The sequence below is a fragment of the Panthera tigris genome, chromosome A1 (assembly GCF_018350195.1).
Source record: "Panthera tigris isolate Pti1 chromosome A1, P.tigris_Pti1_mat1.1, whole genome shotgun sequence".
In the NCBI taxonomy this organism is placed as follows: domain Eukaryota; kingdom Metazoa; phylum Chordata; class Mammalia; order Carnivora; family Felidae; genus Panthera; species Panthera tigris.
The window spans coordinates 169,507,518-169,533,002 of record NC_056660.1 but is presented as its reverse complement, the minus strand read 5'-3'; the positions used below and the strand labels follow the sequence as shown (position 1 = coordinate 169,533,002).

Here is a 25,485-nt window from a genome sequence, read left to right as displayed (position 1 = left end):
ATTAAAGGAGTAGGAGCTGTGAAGAGTAAAACAAATTCCAAAGCTCAGAACTTCAGACTTTACAACACTGTATTAGTAAAACTGCAGTTCTTCTTTTTCACAAAATGTGCATTACTAAGATGAATAAGATTATGTCTTCCCAAAGAATATATCTTTTTCAACAGGTAATCCAGTGATATGGATTGGATACTATGGCTTAGTGTATAACCTGGTGAAAATGTCATGGGAACTTCGGGGAGATGATGAGCAGGATGGATTTAGAAACAAAATATTGCAAACATTACAGAAGACCAAGGATCATGAGAAAGACAGGCGAATCCATAATGCAGTAAATATAGCTCAGGTAAGATAAAACCCAGGGCAATAAATTGGTACCTCCATTATCAAGAAGTGTTTGTCCTTTCTCTCTAAGGAAAAGAGAATGTCCATATTCAGTGAGTGTCAGTGACTCACAGCTGGGAAAACCATTTTTAAAATTGAATACTGATCTAGGTTTAGTTAAAGATAAGAGTGTTGGTACTCTTCTGACTAAGAAGCTTGAAGAGAGGAGGTGATTTGGGGGAAGGAATAACTTCTGCCTCAGGTTTGTGACTGAGAATTTTAAGTATACTGACCATGCATTCCAGTTTGCCCAGGTTAGCCTGGTCTAGGCCTAATTTTCTAGCTTTCTAATAAGAAAGCAATGAATTAATTCACTCTCAAAAGTGTCTCAATTTGGATAAGTTATTTTTAGTTATCTTATTTGTAAGTTTTTCTTTCTAGCATTAGATAATATAAATTGAAAATCTGGATTCACTAACACTAGTCTTTTTCTTTGAAGTTAAAAATGTATTTTACAAGTTCTTGGTTTTTCTAGTTCTGTTTGAATGACTACATAATTTTTTTTCTTCACTTTCAAAGAAAATCATTATGAAATTAGCTATCCATTCTTCATGAAATGCAAATGTGATTTTCCAGTGATGCTTTATCCATATGGTATCCTATGATATTTTTAATCTCCTACCAGTTTTTTTCTTTTCTATGTCTTATTTTGAGCTAGGTTAATTTGTTTGTTATCCTAAAGTACACTTTTTTTTTTTTTACCCTTTCATTGAAAGTTTCTGATTCTTTCTAGTGTTTACAGATGCAATTATCCTAACACCCTTAATATCCTGTTTTCTAATAATAATTAGGGATGTGATTAATGTTAACAAGTAAGAAGAACAAATAATGAATTCACTCTGCCTAATCAATTGTCAAAGCATATGGGTGGGCCATCATTGCAACACAGAGTATCTACCCTCTAGATTCTTAGTAGAAAACAAAACCTTAAACTCCTTGCTTTTTAAACATAAATGTGATTTCGAGTAAGAATCTTTATGGAGGACTATCTAAAAATATGCATTCCTTTTCTCTAGATGTCTGATATATTTTTCACAGAGAAAGACAGTCAAGAGCTGTCCACTTGAACTACATTGTTTTGGATTCCGTGGGCTTGCTTTTATGCAACCATGCTTCAGTTTTATCCTTAGTTGTGGACAGAACATAGAAAAATTTTAAAATAATCACTACTGGATCTATTATAGTGATGACCACTATGTCATCGAGTATCCTCTTTGCTGAGATTTAAGAAATAAATCTTAGTTTCATGTGCTGTCTGAACTTTATTATTATTTTGGATAAGCTGCTCAATAGTTTTTAAAAAAATGAGAGTCAAATTTTGGCTAGTTTTGAAATAGAAATAGAGGACGACATGCATTCATCTCACCAAGTCTTATTATTTTGTCTTTGTTTTTTCATTTTACATGAATTTTCAGTTATTCATATTATTCTTTGGTTTTGTATCTATATTTATATGCCACTTCACATCTCAAATGGATTGTATACTGTAACCAAATACATAAGCCAACTCAAATTTGTCATTTCTATATTAGAATTCTATTTAAATGCCTGCTTACAGGGCCATTCATTTGGTATAGGATAGTCTTCCTTGTTCAAAATTTTACTAAGTATCTATAGATAATTGCATTTGACATTCATAAGTCAGTTAATCGGACATAGCAAATATTTTTTGTTTGCTAGGTCCAAGGAAAGACCTTTCTTTACTCAAGCAGTCAGCTCTGAGAATAAAAGAATAGACAAAAGCATAACCACTAGATGTGCTAATTAGGTTTTAATGTTTAGTTAGAAGACTTCTAAGGGATACTTTCATTCATTTTAAATAGTAAATGTATGGAAAGGCAAGTTTTCTTCAGAGAAAAATCCAAATTAGAAATTTCTAAAGGCAGTTAAATTAATTTAGGTATAGTACATATTTAATATAAGAAATAAGTTTAATTTGCATTAGATAGATTAACTAAAAGATACAATTCACTCTAGATCTATATTATAAGTTAGGTAGAGATAGGGACATTTAGATTATTGGATAACAAAATATATGATTTATGGTTATAAGTGATAGAGTGCCTAGTCAGTGTCTTTGAAATATCACTTAATTTAGTTTGAATTCCTTTATTTAATAATAAGATACTACAAGTATATACACTAAGAAATTAGTATAAATTTTTTTACCAAATTCATTAAAAAATATGAAATAAATATGTACATATTAGATCCTAAATCTATTTTGCCATGCTGAATTCTATGGAAGACACAGGAAGTCCAAAAAATGACCTTTATACAATAATTTTTACTGTCAGAAGACAGAAGATTCAGAAGATGGAATATTATATGTATGGCTATTCCCATCAAAGTTCATGGTACACAAGGGAGTTCAGATGTTTGGTTTCTAACTTCCTTCTTATATTAATATGGAATACATTATTGTCATCTTTAAGTAGTACTTGAGCTGGAAACTTAAATGATGAGTTATGTTAAATGACTCAAGGGAGCAGCGTCAAAGAGTGAATCTCTTAGATAAGGAAATGTTGTGAGCCGAGCAGAAATAAGAGCACCATGTAAGAAAAAGCCATTGGTTTACTTGCCTCGTTGGAGAAAAAGTCTTGGATTGGGCAGTAGTAGGCACTATATTTGAAAGTTATGTTTGGGTTACCAAGCTAAAGTCTTAGAGACTTAGAAATGGTTTCATAAAAATAGGAATGCTAAGTAAAACAATGAGTTTTGGGAGAAAATTGTTCTAACGAACAATTTTAATAGGTGGGTAATTTATGTTGGGTAAAATCATGTATACAATTTCTTATATCTTTTTAAAATAATGAATTATTGCTTAGGACTTTTGGTATATTATTAGAGTAATTGTCCTCATTTTATTCAAGATTCCCTATATTCACATCCTTGGCATGATTCCTTCTATACTCAAATTCTTGGCTTGATCACATGACTTGATTTAGAAAATAAGATAATATCAATGTTATACAAATGGGAAATTTAAAAACACTTATGTATTGGGGCCTGCCCTCTCTTGTTCTCATGGAACCCTGTAACTGCCATGTGAGCAAATCCAAGTTACCCAGATGGTAAATGAGAGACCGCATTGTGCAGAGACTAGTCATCCTAATTGATCCAGTGCCTCCTCCCGAGACTAGCCAGTTCTTAACTGACCAAACAGCTGACTACAGACACATGAATGAGTCCAGCTAAGACCAGAAGAACCATTCTGCTATCTCTACCTTCAATTGTTGACCTGTGGAACTGGGGGCTGAATAAATAGCTGTTAAACCTTAAAGTTTTGGGGTGAATTGTTTGCATAGTAAGAGGTTTCCGAGAATTGCATAAATGAGACTTTAGTCTGCTAAATTGTTCAATGTAAATATTGCTTTTTTTCTTTCATATTTATCATTTGTAAAAGGCACTGATAATAGATTTGTTGAGCATGTACTGTGTGCCATGTGCTAAGCACTTTACATTCATTAATTATTTAATCCTCATACAAAACACATGATATTTGTATTTTCATGCTCTTGATTTTACAGATGAGGAAATTGAAACTTTAAATAAGGAATTTAAACTTTTTGAGAGGTGAAGTAATTTACCCATGGATACTGTGGTAAATTACATTGCTTGCTTTTTCTAATGTTGAAGACTCATTGCATTCCTGGAATAAAAACACTTAATGTAATAACCTTTTTAATATTGTCATATTTGCTTTGATAATGTTTCGCTTAACATTTTGCATCCATGTTCAATGGGTACAACTGTTCTCTAAAATTTTTTCCTTCAATGTTTTCTTATAAATTTTTGTATCAAAGTTATACTGGATTTATAGAAGGAATTGGGAAGTGATTATCCTTTTTTCCTATTCTCTGGAAGGATTTTGTAATATGTCATCATTTCTTCCTTAAAAATTCTGTAGTATTTACAATGGAGCCATTTCATCATGGATACTTACAGAAAGTTTCTAACTGCAGAATAATTTTTATAGTTATATACCTTCCTATACTTTAATTTTCCTTGCATTAGTTTTCTTTTCTTTTTTTTTTTAGGAATTTCATCTGCATTTTAAAAGATTTATCAAGGTTTTCACATTATCTTTCTATGATATCTTAAGGTCTTTAGGATCTGACATGGTATTATCTCCTTCTTTCTTTACTCTTGTTATTTTTGCTTTTGTTTCTTTTTAAGCTGTCAGGCCAAGGGTCTAATCAACTTCTTTGTCTTTTAAAAAGCAGCTTTTGATTCTCTTGATACTGATATTCTGTATTATGTTTTCTCTAATTTTTAATATCTTATATTAGATTTATATTTTCTTCTGATAACTTCCTTTCATTTAATGTGTTGCTCCTTTTCCAAAATTATTAAACCATATTTGTCACTGACTTGCAGCTTTTTTCAAATATATGATTTTAATACTATTAGTTTCTCTCTACATGTTAATTTAGATGTAACCTGAAAGTTGTGATAAATAATATTTTAATTATCATCCAATTCAAAAGAGTTTCTAATTTCTACTATTATTTCTGTTTTGAGCCACAGATTATTCAAGCTCATCACTTAATATTCACATATAGGGAGATTTTGCTATTACACTTAGGATTTTGATTTTTGTTGAATTCTATTGTGCCCAGTGACGATGCTCTTATTATTATATATTGTATTATTTCATCCTACCCCTTCATTTGTCTGGTGGTTACACCTTTTACTTGTTACCCAAGATGTGACAAAGTGAATCCTTGTGGTATTGAAGTCTAATATAAAAAATTTAATATTTTTTCTGGACCTTAAAACAGCCTTAAAATATTTTAACTCCATTTATTTCTCTTTACTTACATAATCTTCCTGTTGAACATTTTAGTTGTGTGTGTGTGTGTGGGGGGGTGTTTGTGTGTGTCTATGTGTAGGTTTATAGATATCCATATATTATTAATATGTTTTACAATCAGTATTCTTTAGACTTACCCACATATTTACATGTTTCTTTTCTTACTCTTCCTTCTTAAATTTGTGGCCTTCTCAATGGGATTATTTTTATTTTGCTCAAAGAAAATCCTTTTGTATTTTAATAATATCTCTTGTTGGCTAATTCTGTCAATTTTTATTTACTTAAAAAGGTTTTTATTCAATTTAATTTTGAAGGATAGTTTTATTGGCCAAGAATTCTAGGTTGGTATTAGATATGACATAAAGTTAAGTGTCTAATCAATTGCTCTGTTTATTCTTCTCCCAGGCAGTGGTTTTCCTTGCATCAGTTTTATGACTTTGGTCATAAAAGTTTTTTTTTTTTCAGTTTATTATTAGCTGGTATTTTTCTAATGTCAGATTGCATATTAACATGTCTATAGTAGGTTTCAAGAATAATGTCTAAACTAACTCCTTTAAATTCCCCACAAGTAATTATGACCAAGTAACAATTATGACCAAGTGAAAATGACCAAAGTGATTAGCATCTGTGCAGTTCTCAGTTTTTCTCTCTGTAGTCTCTGTGCTGTGTTCTCATGTTACTCCTGTGTGATCTTCTCTCCTAAATTCCACAACTGATATCCCTTCTCTTTATGCTTAATTTCTCTGAAGAAAATAATATTCATATTTATTTCAGATTTTAAAAGCTGCCTTCTGAAGGGAGTTAATCGTGATACTGTAAAATAAGTTAACTTCTCACATCTGAAGAAGTCAAAAGCAAACGATTTTAAAATAGTGCACACATAGGGTCTATAGGTGTAATGTATTACAACAAATAGTTTGAATTTATTAATATTGTGCGTTCTTGTCTGGAATAATCTCAATAGTTTCTATGTAACTTATCTTTGCAAGTGTGTTTAATTTTACAGTAGAAGATGAGCACGGTAAAATCAAGGTTTCCTTTTCTTTCTTTTTTGACACTGCATTGGGAAGACATTCACAGTCATAAAACTACAAAAGTTATTTATGACTAAACATTTTTAGTTTTCCTTAATAGCTTACTAATTCCCTAATTCCATTGAACCTCTTACATTATTAGTCTGTGACACCTTTTTTGGTAAAAAGTTCTATGGTATAAAATGGGCATAATCTTTCTTTTATACGTCATAAAAACTGTCAGTTTTTAGGTGCTCCCTCACTGCTCCATGTGGATAGAGAACATATAAAAAAAAGCTATGAGGGCTTGTGTCTCAGATGCTTCTTTTTAAAAAAATTTTTAAGATGTTTATTTATTTTTGAGAGAGAGAGACAGAGACATAGCACAAGCAGGGAGAGGGCAGAGAGAGAGAGGGAGACACAGAATCCGAAGCTGGCTCCAGGCTTGGAGCTGTCAGCACAGAGCCCAATGAGAGGCTTGAACCCACGAACGGTGAGATCATGACCTGAGCCCAAGTTGGATGCTTAACTGACTGAGTCACCCAGAGGCCCCTCAGATGCTTGTGTCTAAAATAAAATAGGTTTTCCACTTTTATTCAGTTAATGCAAATGACTATGTTTATAGCACAACCTTTGTTTATTCTTTCCTTCCTAACACCTTGCTGCCAGAACCTTCCCTCATGTAAGGTAATCATCATATTCCCTACACAGAGTGAAACATAGCCGTAATTATAAACTATCATACATTATAGTCAGAAGGATTTATTTCAGAAGGATTGAATATACCTCAATGTTTATGGAATTAAGTAGAAATTTTCTCTTTTTATACTTTAAAAATAAATATGCAATTCATATGATAAACTATTGAAGTTAATGAATAAAATTTTGTACTTAATACCTCAATTTATCTGCATCACTGGTAAACCTTTTACTAACGATATTATATGTACTCTCATGTCTTACATGTTTTTTTTGACCATAATAGCATTCTATCATCTATAATTCTCGTTCTATCTGTTTGTGAAATCTGATCCTTAATGGAGGTTAGAGGAGAGGTGAAATATTTAATAGCATATTTGAAATGAGAAATAATTCTAAATAGATCCCTAAACATGAGCCCTTCATCTGACAAATTCAATATAAACCCAAATGTTGCCTGAGTATTTGGGATAGAAATAAAATACCGTCATATACTCACAGTGGCATAATAAACAAATGTTAATTGATGTGCTTTGTTTGAAATACTTCCAGGGAGACTTGCAATGAGCAAGACTCTTCTGTAGAGGCAATTCGGCAGCATATGTCGGCACATGTAGGAAAAGTCATCATGTATAAATGCTTTCTGCCATCTGGCATATGACCTAAAATATCAAAAAGAAATATGTACAGCTAAAATGAATATGTGACTTTATTCAGAGGACCTTTGACTCATCAGGTAACATACTTCATGGTTGACATTTTATGGTGAGGTCTTTGAACTAAAATTCATTTTTTCTTCTTAATGATATTCCCATACTCGTGATGTACTCTACAAAGCAGCAAACTAGAACTCCTAATAGAACTCCTCTCTCAGTACCTACCTCTCTCCTCCTCCACATATGGCTCTTCTTTTGACATAAATAGAAAGTCTGAGTGTGGAAAGGGAGATGTATTTTTGGAAGAGTACAGTCTCTTTAAATACTTATCAACAGAATTCTAATGTAACAGACACATTGTTTTAGGAGAACAAAAATATTTGTAGAACTTACAGTGAGCCAGGCACTGTGCTAAGTATCTTACATATATGAACTCATCTACACCTCATAACTCTCCCACCACCGCCATGATCCACCCAGATGGGAGTGCCTGAGTCTAAACGTGATTAAAATAAGTGGCTGATGGTGGATACATCTATGAGTGAACTTAATCCCAAGGCTCTGCTATTTCCACTCTGTTGTGTCCTCTTTCTCCAAAATTAAATATAAACAAGGCACTAACATTTATTGAAGAATTTTTTATATCAGACACTGTGCTAGAAAATGTATTCAATTTTTGTGTTTAACCTTTATAATAACACTGTAAAGGGGAGTATTATCATCTTCCCATTTTAGAAATAAGGAAAACTTCTCAGAGATGTTAAACAGTTTGTGCAAGATCACACAACTAGAAAACAGATATTCCCATATTAGTCCTTTTCTTAATCTACTACATCAGTCTTTCGCAGACTTTACCACATATAGGAGGAGGGCCTGACATTTTGTATGTATAACATGCTACCAGGTAATGACAGATAATGATGGTCCAAGGACTGCAATTTTAATAGTTCATAACTAGTAATAATAGTTACTCGTGCTGTCTTCCCTTGTGAGATTTTATAACTCCTGTAGGAAATAATCTTTTGTAACTACCAATGAGTCACTTCTATTTAAAATTTGAAATTTGAAGAAAAAAATTTTTTTCCTGCAAACAAGTTAAATATTTCCAGCTCTAGGATTACTTAAGGACAGGTGAAGATACAAAAGAGACAGACAGCAATAGACAGAGATAGGATTTGCTGTAAACTCTTTTGCAATGGCTGACATCCTATTTCTTTCTCTTTTATTCTCTTATGTCAAGCAGAATATAAGCTAGCTTACTTTTTGATGTGTTTACTACATTTCCCTAATTATTGATAGAAAATGAAGAACTCTGGAGAGACTGGCTTGCTTATTTATTTATTTATTTATTTATTTTGCTACCACATCACGATTCCTTAGAGAATTTCCCTTTTTGCTGATTTATCCATCTTCTTGAATGTTTTTTGTTGTTGTTTGTTTTGTTTTCTACCACCATTATACTCAATACAAAGACGAAATGGTGGGCATCTGCCCCTACACATAGCTAGAACATGTGTGTGAAAGAAATACTCTCCAAGAACATCACCTTTCCAATTTTAATACTAGATTAGTAAAATTAACATAGATATTCCAAAATTGCCATTTGGTTCTTAGTAAAAAAATTCATTTCAACAATACAATAAAGAAAATCCTGAATTTTAAAGCCTACATGGACATTGCTAAAAAGTAGGGACATTTGATAAAAATGTATGTAATGTATAAATAATGTTAACAGATGGAATTTGAGGTAATGTTTATTGGTAGGCTAAGTTGTAGTATATTTGTGAGTTTGGAATCTATTGTAAGAAATGGCCATTAATATTTTGTGTTAGTTTACTTCCAAGAAGTATAGATATGTATTTATGCATAGTTGGCATTTAAGTCTCTGGATTACAGCATTAGAATAATGGCTTTAAGAGAAGGAAGACTCTTAAAAAGAGATAGCTATTGGGGCGCCTGGGTGGCTCAGTCGGTTGGGTATCTGACTTCGGCTCAGGTCATGATCTCGCGGTCCGTGAGTTCGAGCCCCGCGTCGGGCTCTGTGCTGACAGCTCAGAGCCTGGAGCCTGTTTCAGATTCTGTGTCTCCCTCTCTCTCTGCCCCCGTTCATGCTCTGTCTCTCCCTGTCTCAAAAATAAATAAACGTTAAAAAAAATTTTTTTTTAAATTAAAAAAAAAAAAAAAAGAGATAGCTATGGTAGTAGAACCATGATTCTATTTTACAGATTTGCTAATGTGAAAGTGACAATATAACAAAATTGTTTTCAGCCTGGCAGAAATTGTATCAAATCCTCTCTGGGGTAAAGTGCAAAGGCTGAAGCTTTAGTGCTGTGTCCTTGGGAATTCTTAAAAGAAACTGATACTTGAACTTCCCACTGCCTACTAAGTTAACCCTCACAAAACTCAGAGAGTAGTTACCATTAACTCCTTATCACAAATGAAAAACAAGTCAGAACTAAACTAAACACAGAGGCCTAGAGAGGTAACATTTCCCAACGTTTACATTCTTTAACAAGTGGAAAAGTCCTGCTTGACTTCAGATCTAACTCCGAAGCCCATATTATTTCCTGGTACTTCCTCTGGGAAAACAAACAAAATCTTTTAAAGATAAGGCAAATATACATTTGACTGATATTTGAGGCTATATTTCCATTGGTTGAATGCCTTGAACGTCAATGGGGGAGAGAAGTTTACCTGGGCTTTCAATCAGTGAACCATATGAGAGATGTGGACATGCCTTCATTTTGCTTCATGAAGGAACAGACGTCTGATCTACAGGTTATCTGGTCTGGGAGGGAAGAAAGCAAGGAGTAGCCAAATGAGACATGATAAAAACAGCATCAACATTCTGTACTGCAGGGTAATGTTATGTCTGGAAACAATGTGTTTTACCAGAAATATACCAAAAACTATTTTTGTTCATTCGTTTACTCACACATTTATTCTTCCATCCCTCTCAGTAATGGAAGAGCTCATAGTAATATATTTATGCAATGCTACATATTATTATTGATTTTGAAGTACCTTTTCTTATAAAAAGATTGAGCCAGGGAGGATAAGCAGAATAAGATGAATTGGTACTGACCACCTTGCCTGAGCCCACCCCAGCTGGAGGTTCTCCATGCACCTGGTATCCAGTGAGGCATGCAGCAGGTGACGCAAGTAAGAGGGGAAAAGCTTTGGTAGCCAGGCTCAGACTGGGGCTGCTGCTTCTGGCTCCTACCCACGCAGATTTATTCACAGCAAGCAGCTGTTGTAATGCTTTCGTGTAACTCCTCCCAGAATACCTTGGCTGCCCCAAATCTAGCTAATTCCGCCACCAGTATAAGTAGTGGTGCTCTGCAGGCAACAGCCAGTCTCTTCGTGATCTTATTCTTTGTATATCTTGACTCTTATGAGACTCAAGTCAAGAAACACTTATACAGTAGTGCTCCCTTATGAGCAGTTTGGTTTCAGAGGTTTTAGTTACCCGTGGTCAGCTGTGGTCCGGAAGCACCCACCAAACATCAGAAGGTCAATAGTAAACTTAATGCTAAGTCACGACGCCTGCGCCATTCACCTCCCATCTCATCACATAGGCATTTTAACGTATCATCATCACAAAAAGAAGGGTGAGTACAGGACAATAAGATGTTATGAATACAAAAACCACATTCACTTACCTTTTATTACAGAATGTTGTTATAATTGTTCTATTTTATTGTTGTTAATCTCTTAATGTGCCTAATTTATAAAATAAACTTTATCATAGGTTTGTATGCATAGGGAAAAACAGTATATATAGGGTTCAGTACTATCATGGTTTCAGGTATCCACTGAAGGTCTTGGAACGCATCTCTCATGGATAAGGGGGGCATCTTCTGTACTTCTCGATTTTCTAAATCCAATCCAGATGGTGTGTAGACACCCAGTGTGACAAGACAAAAACAGGCCTTCATTGAATCTGCCAATTCCATACCTTATTTTATTGGCACAGAAAATGTTGAGGATCTCAAAATTGAGCATATGAAGTATTTGACTAAATGATGAATCCCAGTATTAAGTCTGCCGGAGTGTCAAGTATAAGATGAAGGGAAACAACATTCAAAATTAGTGAAGAGATGATTTTCTTAAATGTAGTTAAAAAAAATTTTTTTTTAATGTTTATTTATTTTTGACAGAGAAAGACAGAGCATGAGCTGGGGAGGACAGAATCCAAAGCAGGCTCCAGGCTTCGAGCTGTCAGCACAGAGCCCGACGTGGGGCTGGAACTCACAGACGCGAGATCATGACCTGAGCCGAAGTCGTACGCTTAACCGACTGAGCCACCCAGGCGCCCCTCTTAAATGTAGTTTAAGAAGAATAGACATATCGGGGTGTCTGGCTAGTTCAGTTGGTTAAGCGCCAGATTCTTGCTTTCTGTTCAAGTCATGATCTCATGATTTGGTTCATAAGTTCCAGACAGCGTGGATCCTGCTTGGGGTTCTCTCTCTCTCTCCCCTTTTTTCTTCCCCTCGCCTGTGCTTGCTCTCTCTCTCTCTCTGAAAATAAACTTTTTTTATTTTTTAAATGTAGACACCTAAAGCCCTACCTAAAAAATGACAATAGATTATATCTTATCTAAAGATAAAGGATGAGATGTGGAAAAGAGATTTCAGGTTTCATTTGATTCACTGAGGCCATAAAATAGGTAATACAAAAATCTTCTCTGATTCTATTTATATGTACATTGGAAGGTACTTTCAGGTGTTAATGTAATTCCTTAATACATTTCAGCTGTACTAAATTAAGGCCAATGTGCTCTAGATAAAGTTTTACATTGTTAAGCTAATACTGTTCTCTTGAGAACTGAACACTTTGTTTTGAGGCTTTGGATTTGACATTGCATTTGAGTTTTTACTACAGTAACTGACATGTACCAGGGCAGTGATGGATTGAGTCTACCCTAAATCCAAACATAATGAGTAAAATTTGCTTATATATTTACTTACACCTCTTAGAATTCACCAGAAGTGCCAGATGCATTTACTCAAATGATTCCAAAAAGTAATTGACCTCAATTAATTTCAAAATGCTTTTTATTTCTGCATATGTTGAATACTTTTACAATTTAAAAAAGATGATGTTTTGAAGGTAAAATTGACAAGTCTTGAAATTAAAAATGTAAAGATGTGAAGGAACCAAAACTGTAAATCAAGTAGTTGGGAAGTTAAGATGGGAAACTTACATTAAATTCAGAAGAATTTTTGTACTCTTTCTGTAAATACTTTTAAATAAACTCTATGAAACAGAATAGCCTCATTTAGAACACTTCCTGTTATCAGTCAATATTTTTAGATAGTTAAAACTCAGCCTAAAGTGGGATGAGTTCTGGAAAGTAAATCTTTCACAGCTGCTTCAAGGCACAGAAACCTTTTTTAAAATAGATACTCCTTAAAGTCTTTTGCTCACATGGTCACACAGTAATGCTTACATGTTCCAATATCTAATATCCCCACGATAGTCTTGATAACTAGAGTCATTTCTTTTATCTTGAGAAACCTACCCTGGACACCATATTCAGCAGATGTCAAGGTATGGAGTATGTGACTTAACATTACATTTTGTTTCATACCTGAATGCTGTGAATCTATTTTTTTAATGAATATAATTTATTGTCAAGTCGGCTTACATAAAACACCCAGTGCTGATCCCAACAAGTGCCCTCCTCAATTCCCATCACCCACCTTCCCTCTCCCCCAAACCCCCTCCCCATCTATTTTGGATTATATATTGTGTTTGTGTACTTGTGCTTTTATTCATAATAACTTCTCATGTTATGGAATTGATTTGTATTGGACACAAACTATAAGTAAAAGGAAACAGCTCAAAAAATACAGCATTGTAATTGTCTTTGAACAGGTGAACCTGTAGTCTTTGAGACCTTAATTTCCTCAAAGTCACAACAGCTATGAAGTGTCATAGGCAGTTTCATTTTTTGTTTCAAACTGAATGCTCTTGCTATGATTTTGACCTAGTTAATAAGATAGCAACAATGGGGAATAGTATGAACATAATTGTTCATTCATACTGGATACTATAAACATACATGTTTTTTGCATTTTACTCTTTCCCAGCCTCCAGAGCTTTTACAATAATCCCTATTTACTTACCTGCCTTTTGCTGTTTTCTTCATTGCTTTGATCCTTTATTTTTTCAGTTTTATCATGAGATTGTTCTCATTTTTTCCCATTATAATTTTGTCTAAATAATGGAGTAGTCAGTCTTCAAACAGTAATTTGATTGAGCCAAGCTGATCTTGGAACCTTAGAGTTAAAGTTAGATGTTCATATGCAGAAAAATATTTTCTGTTCCTTAATTTCCTACCATAAGATCAATAGGCATATAAAGTGAATCCTGAATGACTGGTAATAAACTGCCTGAAGATGGATAATACTGAATAAAAAAATGTAAAAAACTTAATGAAAGGAGGCAGCATCCAATTTATTTGCAAGAAGGAATTCCTAACATGAACATATTGTGAACATTAAAAAAAATGTAACACATGAGATTTTGAAACTTGCATCTTCATTTATTATTACCAATTCTAACCAAGGAAAATATGCCTCTAGCCATTTCAAAAGAAGTTGTAATTAAAAATCAGTCATGGACAATATTGAACATAAATAGGAAATTTCAGCAAAAAGCTCTTTCCTGACTAAAAATTGATTAAATATTGTAGAATTTTTGTGCTAGATGTTCTAAAAAAATATTATAACTTATTAAATTTAATTTAAACCTAAATCCTAGAACATCAATGTGCAATAAATACAAAGATCTTTTTGTTTTTTACTTAACACAAATTTTGTTCAATAAACATTTTCTGTTAGCTTGAAAGAAAATTTACATTAGGCACAGATGAAACTCTGTTTTAATAAAACATATACTTCAACTGCTTAATTTTTTAAAAAAATGTTTATTTATTTTGAGAGGGGGATGGGGGCAGAGAAAGAGGGAGAGAGAGAGAATCCCAAGTAGGTTCCATCCTGTCAGTGCAGAGCCTGATGTGGGGGCTCAAACTCCCTAACCATGAGATCATGACCTGAGTTGAAACCCAGTTAGTTAACCATCTCAGTCACCGAGGCACCCCCGATTGCATAATTTCTTAATAAATATTATAAATAGGAAATTCTTGTATGGGAAATGTACAAGTTGAAAATACAATTATATCATCAAATTTTTGTAATTTCAAGACTGGTTTTGTTCATGCTTAATTGTTTATTTCACTAAAAACTGTTACAATTTTAAAAATCTTTTGGGAATCTGCTTTTATTCTTAAAAAGATTATTTTTATTTAATAGGAAGAATGTGACATTAGTCAAAGAAAAAAAAAACATACGTTCATCTTTTATTCAATAATACATGATTTTTTCCTCTCATTTAATTCTATTTCAACAGATTGCTTTTTCTTTTCTTTCAACAGGCTGAGTTAAATGACCCAACTGATCCCTTCACTAATTATAGTGCAAAAGTCTCATCAAATGTAGGGGATGAAATTTTCTCTAAATATATAGGATGGAGAATTGCCACTGCTCTTTCCAAACTATTTTTCCCCTCCACCGATGCCTACATTCTTCCTTTGAAAAAACCATTGACAAAACAGGGTCAAATGAAATACCTGAACAAAAAGGATTCCGTGAAGAGGAGAGTTGTACATGTTACTATAAGGTAAAGTGAAGCACTATTCAAAATAGTCCTGTTATTATAATATACTGTATTTTAAAATCATACAAATTATATATAATCATGCGCCACATTATTTAACTCCATTTCTCTTTTTTTCATTTCAACTCTGGGCTCCAACAACTTCTAGGTATTCTGTCAAATGCAAGTACCTTCTTCTTAGAAACTATTTCCTCATGTTTAAAATAGATATTGTTATATAAGTCAATGTTTTAATACAGTGAAGCGTCCCTCCCAGTACTGACCTTCATTTGCCTATTTTACCCCTATCTCTCCCTGATTAATTGCTTGTGTATACTTCCAAGGTCTCTAAAATATAAACAAAATAAATTATACTTTAGATTTTCTCTCCATTGTTACATGAAAGCCTACTAAATATATTTGGCATCTTACATTTTTTATTTAACTTCATTTCTTAGAGATTTTTTTTCATTCCAGGAGATAGGGAATTTTCTCATTATTATTTTTTAAATAGGTTATGATGTTTTCCTTAGTATGGATGTCCTACAGTTTATTTTTAATCAGTTTCCTTTTGGCATCTGGGTTGTTTTAGACTGTCTGCCACTACAGACTCCAATAGAATTGAAACTTCCACATATATCTTTTAATGCACATGAATAAATTCTTGGAAGTGTGATTTCTGAGTCAGAGGATATATGCCTTTGTGGTTTTGGTGGGTATCTTCTAATTGCCTTTCGGAAGAATTGTACTAACTTAAATCCTCACTAGCAATATATGAGAGTACTTGTTTCTCTTCAGTCTTTCCAATGGAGGATTTGACAAACATTTGGATTTTGATAATCTGAAAAGTGAAATATGATTTCTAAATACAGTTTTCTTTTTTTTTTTTTTTGACATTTAAATTATATTCCATGTATGCAAGGCTGGTTCAACATTATTAGATTGTGTAATCCACAGCATCAATAAAGTAAAGATGATAAATTATATATTTAAGCAAGTAGAGCAGAGCAGTTTAAGACTAAAGTAAGTAGGCGCGCCTGGGTGGCTCAGTCAGTTAAGCGTCTGACTTCGGCTCAGGTCATGATCTCACAGTTGGTGAGTTCGATCCCTGCATTGGGCTCTGTGCCTATGGCTTGGAGCCCGGAGCCTGCTTTGGATTCTGTGTCTCCCTCTCTCTCTCTGCCCCTCCCCAGCTCATGCTCAGTCTCTCCCTCTCTCAAACATAAACATTGAAAGAAATAATTAAGAAAACGACTAAAGCAAGTATAAGAAACTAAATTAAAAGAAAGTCAAAATGAAAATAGAATACTAGCATCAAAATACGGTTTGACAAAATCAAACACCAATTCAGGATAAAAACTGAGCAAACTACAAGTGTATGGGAACCACCACAACACGATAAAGAAGATAAATAAAAACCTACAGCTAGCAACAGACCTAATAAGAAACTTAAAGCTTTTTTTCAATTTACATAATTTTTATTTAATTTTTAAGTTCTTATTTTTTATTATGTTAATTTAATTTTTAATTTAAATATAGTTTTCTTAAGGTGAGTGGTTTGAATAACTTCATATGTTAAGAGCCTTGTGTTTTTTCATTATGTGGGAATTAACTCTTTATTTCTTTTGGCCATTTTCCCCACTGAGTTTTTATCTTTGCAGGAACTATTTACCTGTTAATTAATGTGTCCCTTTGTCTATGGTAAGAACTACAAATGTTTATTTTTCCCTATATATTTTATTTATCTTTAAATTTTGCTTGTAGCATTTTTTGCTATTATCATTTTTCTATGTAATTATATCTATTTAGGAAAGTTCTTTTCATTCTAAGATTGAAGTGTTATCACATTGTTTTCTGGTACTTTTAAGGATTTATTTTGAACTTTTTTTAAAGACTCTTAAAAATTTTTTTTAAGTTAATTTATTTTGAGAGAGAGAGAGAGAGAGAGAGAGACAGACAGGAAAAGGGCCAGAGAGAAAGGGAGAGAAAGAATCCCAAGCAGGCTCCATGCTGTCAGCACAGAGTCTAATGCAGGGCTTGAACTCACAAACCATGAGATCATGACCTGAGCTGAAATCAAGAGTTGGATGCTTAGCCGACTGAGCCATCCAGGTGCCTCTGTTTTGAACATTTTAATCATTGGTCCATCTAAAAACTTTTGTGTGTGAGTTGTCAATCCATATGGCTACTGAGTTGTCCCAACAATATTTATTGAGTCATCTATTTCCTTTAAATATTTATTCTGATGTAAAATGTTATGCTTATTAAATAGTAAATTCTTATTATTTTCTTTTTCTATATTCTAGAAAAACTTCAGTAATTTGGAATTGTCTACTCTTTCAAGGTTTGGTAGAATTCCCTCTTTAATCTTCAGTATCTTATGCCTCTTCTAAGGGTAGCTCTTTGTCAAATTTTTTGATTTTTATATGTCCATTGACAAGGTTGATTCAGCCACAATGCATAGGTAGAGCTAAATTCAGTTCTTACTATTTGAGATCCATGCCATAAAAGTATCTGAAGTATCAATCCTGAATTTCAGTCTCTTTAGATCTTTCTCTTTCTTCTTTAGTCAATTTTAGCAGATTGTGCTTCCTTTGAATACTATTTATTTTAACCCATTTTTCAGAATTTATTTGGCCACAGTTGACCGAAGATGTGTATTAAGATTCTTGTTTCTGTGGTTATTTTCTCCCTTAACCAATTCTCATTTTATGTATTTGTGTTTTGTCCCTTTTATTCTTCTTAATTTAGTGTCATACTCTTTTTATATTATTTTTCTAGTGAACCAGTGTTTAGATTCTAACTCACATACTTTTGTTCTTATGTCTATGAATTTGTTACTTTCCTTTGATCTATTTTGTGGTTCATTTTCTAATTTCTTGAATAAGGTGCTAAGTCGTGTGGGAAATTTTCTTCCTCAGCCTGTGTAAATCATTATTTGTGTTCCAAATTCTGAGACTGTTGCTGCCCAAAGGCAGGAGGTATGATAATTTGGTGGAATAAGGTCAGTAGATAGGCTTTACTTTTTTGTATGCAAAAAGTCCACAGGAAAATAAACAAATGTTTAGGAAGAGTTTTGACCTAGCTTTGAGCATTTTTTGAAGAATTCTAGAATTAGTGAGGAAGATAGGTACATTTTTTTTTTTTTACATATTTATTCATCTTTGAGAGAGAGAAGTGGGGTCGGGGGAGAAGAGCAGAGAGAGAGGGAGACATAGAATCTGAAGCAGGCTCCAGTCTCTGAGCTGTCAGCACAGAGCCTGATGTAGGACCCAAACTCACCGGCTGCAAGATCATGACCTGAGCCCAAGTTGGACGCTTAACCAACTGAGCCACCCAGGCGCCCCAGTACCTTTGAATTTAAGGATTACACTACCTGGATGTTAGTAATTCAGAAGAAGTAAATATGATAAAAACATTCCTCAGCAAATATTTTAAATATTTGTAAGGTTGCAATATATCAAAGTACAATGAAAACGCCAGCTTTAAATATCAAGTGTATTGAGATTTACTTTAGAATCTACAACTGTATTCTGTATATTCTCAAGGACCAAAGGCATGGAAGAAAAAAATCAATCTGGGACCACAGAGAGGACATTGAACAAATGTACTTTGGTTTCTCATTATGGTCAGTTAAAGGAAAAGAGAAAGAAAACTAGAAAGATAGAAGACACTGGATTTTGAGAAGAGGAGATGAAGGAAATAGCAGGGGAAAGTCACTAGATGGTTAAAAGACAGATGGAGATGAATGGTTCCTGTTGGGACACAGAAAAGAAAAACTGGTAGAGGAGAGGAGACACAATGGCAATACTTAAAATAGCAGAAAAGAGAAATAAATGTATGAGCAAAAGGAAAGATTAAAGAGAACAACTGAGAAGACATACAATACTAGTGAAAGGTACAAATGGAGAGATATACACAAGGGTTGGGGACAGGGGAAGAGAATATGCACGGTCAGAGGGAAATGAGACAAAAGAGTACTGGGGTGGGGTTATGACTCAAAAAGTCCTGTAGGTTTTGAAGGATTAGTAAATTAAACTTCTCATCAGCACCTCTAGTTCATTACACAAATGACATTCATCATTGATCTTTCTTTTTTTTTTTTTTTTTATTTATTTTTGGGACAGAGAGAGACAGAGCATGAACGGGGGAGGGGCAGAGAGAGAGGGAGACACAGAATCGGAAACAGGCTCCAGGCTCCGAGCCATCAGCCCAGAGCCTGACGCGGGGCTCGAACTCACGGACCGCGAGATCGTGACCTGGCTGAAGTCGGACGCTTAACCGACTGCGCCACCCAGGCGCCCCTCATCATTGATCTTTCAAAAAAATGTTATCTCCTTATCCATTTTTCACAGCTCATTACAGGCTCTAGCAATTCAGCTTACAGTGTCTCTGGCCTGAATGAGAGAATCCAGCAGCCCAAGCATCCCTCTGGCAGGAGAACCTCATGTGGCCCAGCTTTCACATCACAGCATTCATGCTGTAGTGTGTGCGAACAGTGCCCCGTGGAGTTGTGCATACCGCTGGATTCCTTTAGGGGTAGACTAATCTCTGGGTGCAGCAGAGGTGAGTGATGTAGGGCTGTAGTTCAGTGGCCTGAAAATAAAAGTTAAGTCAGGCCTGGCTGAAATAGTTGCTACTGTCCATTAGGGGTATGGGAAATCCCTTCTTGATTTATCTATTTATTTTTTCATTTTTTTAATGTTTGTTTATTTTTGAGAGAGAGACAAAGTGCGAGTGGAGGGAAGTCAGAGAGAGAGGGAGACACAGAGTCCGAAGCAGGCCCCAGGCTCCAAGCTGTTCACACAGAGCTGGACACGGGGCTTGAACTCACGAACCACAAGATCATAACCTGATCCAAAGTTCGACACTTGACCAACTGAGCCACACAGGCACCCCAGAAAATCCCTGCTTTTTAAAAAGTAGTTGAAAAGCAAATTTCATTCTAAGCTATGCACTGGCAAAATGTCTCTGGCTCACTGAACATTAGGTGTGGGAAATGTTAATTCTTCCATTTGCTCGATTCTGCATCTAATTAGCAGTCTCACAGCTAGCTCCTTTTGTTGGTTTTCCACCTTTTTCCACTTCCAGGTCCACAAACTGGAATTAGTGCAGTTAATGAACATCTGAGCATGTTGAAGTTTTGTAGCTAAAGCACAAGACCTAATTCAAAGCCTGCTGAATGCTCAGCTCTTTTTCACCTCTTAAACATCTTCGGGTACAGGGTCATATCACCAATTCCCCTTTGAGTATTCCTAGAAACATCCATTTTGTGCTTTCCACAAGTAGCACTGTGAAAGACAGCAAGAAGGCCAACCTTTAAGGACTCCTACAGAAGATGGGACACATTGAAGAGGCAGGAGCACAGGACATTTAAGAGAATATGTTTCTTTATTGCCTTGGAGCACTAAAGCGTACTTAATTCAGTGTGAAAATCTGAAAATTTACTAGTAAGGAGAAAACAGGAGCTTCCTTATTGATGAAGCATCTGCTATGACCTATAATTTTTTCCAAAAATACTTTTCACTTGTGTTTGTAGACTATAAAACTCTTTGAAAGCAGGAATTCTGTCTTTTGTATGTTTATAAACATATATTTTACTCTGAAAGATTTGCAGATTTGACTTCTTTCATGAAAATTTTCAAAAGAAAATTTATTGTTTTGCTTCTGTATATTGATTTTTTTTTTGGTTTTGTTTTGCTTTAAGATAGTGGGACATGCTATTGAGCACATGCTCTTTTTGCCCTTCAGCATTTTTTTGAAGATAAAAAAATCATTATGGTTCTTTACCGCATCATAAAACTGCAGCCAAAACCTAGGCATATAATACTTCTACTTCAAAGCATACTATTTTCCTTTTCTCTCTTTGTCAGTAAAAATAATGTAAATTTACCTTAAGGCTGAGAATTGAGAACTCTGAAGACCAAATTTTCAAAAACCAGTTCTCACATCTGCTGTTTTGCTTCTGAAGTTTCTTGTAAGTGTATGTGTTAAGCTTATGCCTTGAATCTCTATGAACTCACAAACAACTAATTTTTTGCACATATGTGACGATTCAGAGAAGCCTAACTTAAAACTTGATCTCTGTGCTTAGTTTGCTCACGAATTTCATGTTGAAAGACTTCATAAGACCAGCACATGGAGTAGAGTCCAGGTGAAACTAGCAAAGATGGGCTGGGAATATCTGTTGTCCTCTAGGCGTGAAATTTTACATAGCTGACTTCATAAAAGAGTGGTTGTACCCAAAGCTACTACTACATCTCTGCAGCTTCCATTATAAATGGAGCTAACTCCAAAGTAATAGAATGAGAATAGAACATTTGCTGAATGGCAGCGAGTCAGGGAAAGGTAAATACCACAGTGTCCCATAAGAACAGGCATGGTGGTCATGGTGAGGCACATGGTTTTTATTATCCCATTGAGAGGGGGGCTGGAGTTGAGGAAGCAATTGGACATTCACTGGGTTTGTGTTTTGAGGGAAGAGATGCTGCCTGATGGCTACTCTACCTTCTAATAATGGAAGTGTGAAAAATAGCTTCTCAAGGAAGAAACACGTTAGGCTCAGTTGCCATCTGAGATTGGGCACCAGCTGGATAGGGGATGCTAGAAATGCCAGCTATCCAGAACCTGGAGCTTTTGGGAAGTTTCCTTAATGGTTGTGAAATAAAGCCATTGGGAAACTTCTGAAGTTGGGTTTAGGAGAAACTCCAGCAAATGAGGGACATTTAGGACCCCTCATTCTAGTCAGCAATTTGCCAGGCAATTCAAGATGAATCTCTGAGGTCATAGTTGAACAAGCCTTTTAGCTACCCCATCTGAGTACCTTTTATAAACAAGGCCCTGTGTTCACAGTCAGATGTAAGACCCTTAGATGTAGGTAGATACGATTATTTTATGGATTTTATGTATCTGTGAAAATACTCATTTTGTATGTGAAATCTGAGAGCTTAAGTAATTTTCCCAAGTATTCACAATCATTAAGTGTGGGAGTTGGAGCTTAAAAGCATTCTGACTACTGAGTCTACTGTGCTGCTTTCTTTCCCATCCTGTGAAATTCATCTGATGGCAAAGCCTTGAGCAGTTTGTTAAAAAACTTCAAATCATAAGAAAAGGGGTTTTATTCTTTTTTTTTTTTTTTTTTTTTTTTTTTTTTTTTTTTTTTTTCAGTTTTTAGCTCTTGATTTTCAGAACTTGATTTTGATTAAGGGACATTTTTTTTTTCTGGGCTCTGCATCCCTCTAGTTAATATTAGGAAATCTGTGTCAAGGTCAAGGCACTTTCAGTAAGTCAGTGTGATTATTTTTCCCCTCCATTGCCTTTAGTGAAAATCATACTAACTTAATAGAAGATGCCTCCTCCTTAATGTAGAATGCATATAGATGAAGAAATGGAGAGGGAGGTAGGGAGAAAGAAAGATTAAAATTTTAAAAAAGGAGAGCTGCAGGGGTGCCTGGGTGGCTCAGTCGGTTGAGTGACCGACTTCAGCTCAGGTCATGATCTCACAGTTTGTGAGTTTGAGCCCTGCGTTGGGCTCTGTGCTGACAGCTCAGAGCCTGGAGCCTGCTTCTGATTCTGTGTCTCTCTCTCTTTCTGCCCCTCCCCCACTCATGCTCTATCTCTCTCTGTCTCAGAAATAAACATTAAAAATTTTTTTTTTAAATATAAAAATAGGAGAGCTGCAAAGGATTCCTAAATGCCTTAAACAAATCTTTCTAGCTCTTTGATGAAGGGGAAAAAAATCTGTGCATCCTTCACAAAATATCAAATATATTTATAGTTTCTTTCTGATTTAGATTAAGTAATTTAACTTGACTGAGACTTAGGCTTCTAATCTTTGAAAATGTAAAAGCTGTACATCTTCTCAGGCTTGTCCTAGAGCTAGAAGGAAAAACTGTACATAAAGAGCCTAGATATGTTCATTCCTTTTTCCTTTGTTCTATACTTTGGTAGATTTTCTAAAATATTTTTTTATTCAGAATATAATATTTAATTCTTTAGTAAATAATAAATAAGTGGAAGATTTACATTTTTGTGCCTATACATCTATTTAAGCTATAAATTTCTGTTAGCAACTTTTCAAAGAGAGCGTACAGTTTCATGACGATTTCCTTTTTGGTTCTGTTTTGTTTCCATTCTTGTTTCTAGTGTTAGAAAGAAAATACAGTTCGGAACTGGTTCTATGTCATATATGTATTTTGAGAGTATGATATCAAGACCCATTATGGAAGGGTCAAGTTTGGAATGTTAATAATTAGCATGGCTTATCATAATTCTCAGCTGAAGAGAGATAAAGAACATGAATGGGTCTTCAGAGATGAGCTCCTATTTTCTGAGCCTTTGTGGTTTGATTATTAGAAAATTGGTTAGATCATCAGCTCAGATCAGTCATTTAAGTGTCTAGAAACTTGTAGAAATTGAAGTCATACTAGTGAAATCCAGCTGCCAGTGACAGAACCATGCTTCGCACATCCATTTCCAATATGTGACTCAGTTTACCTGCAGCATTTTCTGAGAGATAAATCAATCCCCATCTATCTTCTGTCTCCTTTCCTTTCCTGCCTTTCCACTGGATCCTTGGTCTGGAACGGGAGTTCTAGATGTCATCAATGGAGCCATAGCTTTAGCTGACACTTTGACTGCAGTGGCTTTGTGCTTATGCAACAGGTGTCTAGTTTCAGTACAGTCATCACCCCAAGAGTTTCCCATTCACAGTAACAGGGTTGAATGTAGAATCTTAAAAATGGCACAAGTATTAAAATGAACTGGGTGAGATGTAAAAAAATTCTGTGTTTCAAATACAGGTCAACTAGAATCAAAATGGTGGCCCTATGGGCAGATGAAAGTTGTGCAAAAGAAAACAGAAACAAAATCTATTTTTTTCTTTTGCAATTTGTTTGGTTTATCAAGTGAACTTTGCTCTTCTTTATTTTTTAATTTTTAAAACATTTTTAAAGTTTATTTATTTGAGGGGGGGAAGAGGGGCATAGAGAGGGAGAGAGAATTCTAAGCAGGCTCTGCACTGTCAGCACAGAGTCCAATGTGTGGCTCAAACCCACAAACCAGGAGATCAGGACCTGAGCCGAAATCAATAGACATTTAACTGACTGAGCCACCAGGTGCCTTGAACTTTGCTGTTTTTTAAAAATAAATTTGATGTGTCACATTGTATAAGTTTAAGAACTACAGCATATTACTTTTATACACCTTATATAGTATAATGTGATCGCCAAAGTAGTGATATTTATCACATTACATAATTACAGTACAATAATATTATGGTCTATATTTGCTATACTGGGCATTATATCGTATGGCTTATTTGCTACTCATTACAAGTATGTACCCTTAAGCACCATCGCTCTTGCCCCTCTATCACCTGTTAGCCACCATTTTACTCAGTTTTTTACAGGTTTAACTTATTAAAATTTCTCCTACAAGTAATAGCAGTGTTTATCTTTCTCTGACTTACCTTGCTTCGCATAATGCGCTCAAGGGCCATCCATATTGGCACAAATGGGAGGATATTTTCCTTTCTCATGAATAATATTCTATTGTGTATTTATACCACATCTTTTTTATCCATTAATCCACTGATAGGCATTTGAAATGTTTCCATATCTTGGCTATTGTGAGTAATGCTGCAATAAACATGGGAGTGCATATATCTCTTTGAAATCCTATTTTCATTTCCTTTGGATATATTCCCAGAATTAGAATTGTTCGATCGTGTGGTAGATCTATTTTTATTTTTTTGAGAAGCCTCTATATTGTTTTCTATAGTGGTTAGTTCTATAGTGGTTAGACCAATTTACATCCCTTCCATTCCTTTTTCATCACATCCTTGCCAACACCTGTTGTCTCTTGTCTTCTTGATGGTAGCCATTCTAACAGTGTGGAGTGATATCTCATCGTGGTTTTGGCTTGTATTTCCCTGGTTAGTGATGTTGAACATTTTTTCATGTGTCAGGCATTTAGATGTCCTCTTTGGAGAAATGTCTATTTAGTTCTTATGTCCATTTTAAAAATTGAATTATTTTTGTTACTGAGTTGACTGAACTCTTCATGTATTTTGGATATTAACCCCTCATTCGATACATGGTTTGCAATAATTTTCTCTCATCCTGTATGTTGTCTTTTCATTTTGTTAAGTTCTTTTGCTGTTCAGGTGGTTTTAAGTTTAATGTAGTCCAATTTATTGAATTTTTCTTTGGTTGTTTGTGCCTTTCGTGTCATTCCCCTCAAATTATTGCCAAGACCA

At 34.6% G+C, this 25,485-nt stretch overlaps 1 protein-coding gene across 15 annotated transcripts in view; it reads left to right on the top strand.

Annotated features, from left to right (window-relative positions):
- TMEM232 (transmembrane protein 232) overlaps positions 1–25,485 on the top strand; it is a 210,865-nt gene that overhangs the window by 91,790 nt on the left and 93,590 nt on the right. For all 15 annotated transcript variants that reach the window (XM_015542903.2, XM_042991086.1, XM_042991076.1 and 12 more), the window contains 2 exons: positions 165–343; positions 15,007–15,251. In XM_015542903.2, the coding sequence (XP_015398389.1) occupies positions 165–343; positions 15,007–15,251 (424 nt within the window). The remainder of the gene's footprint in view (positions 1–164; positions 344–15,006; positions 15,252–25,485) is intronic.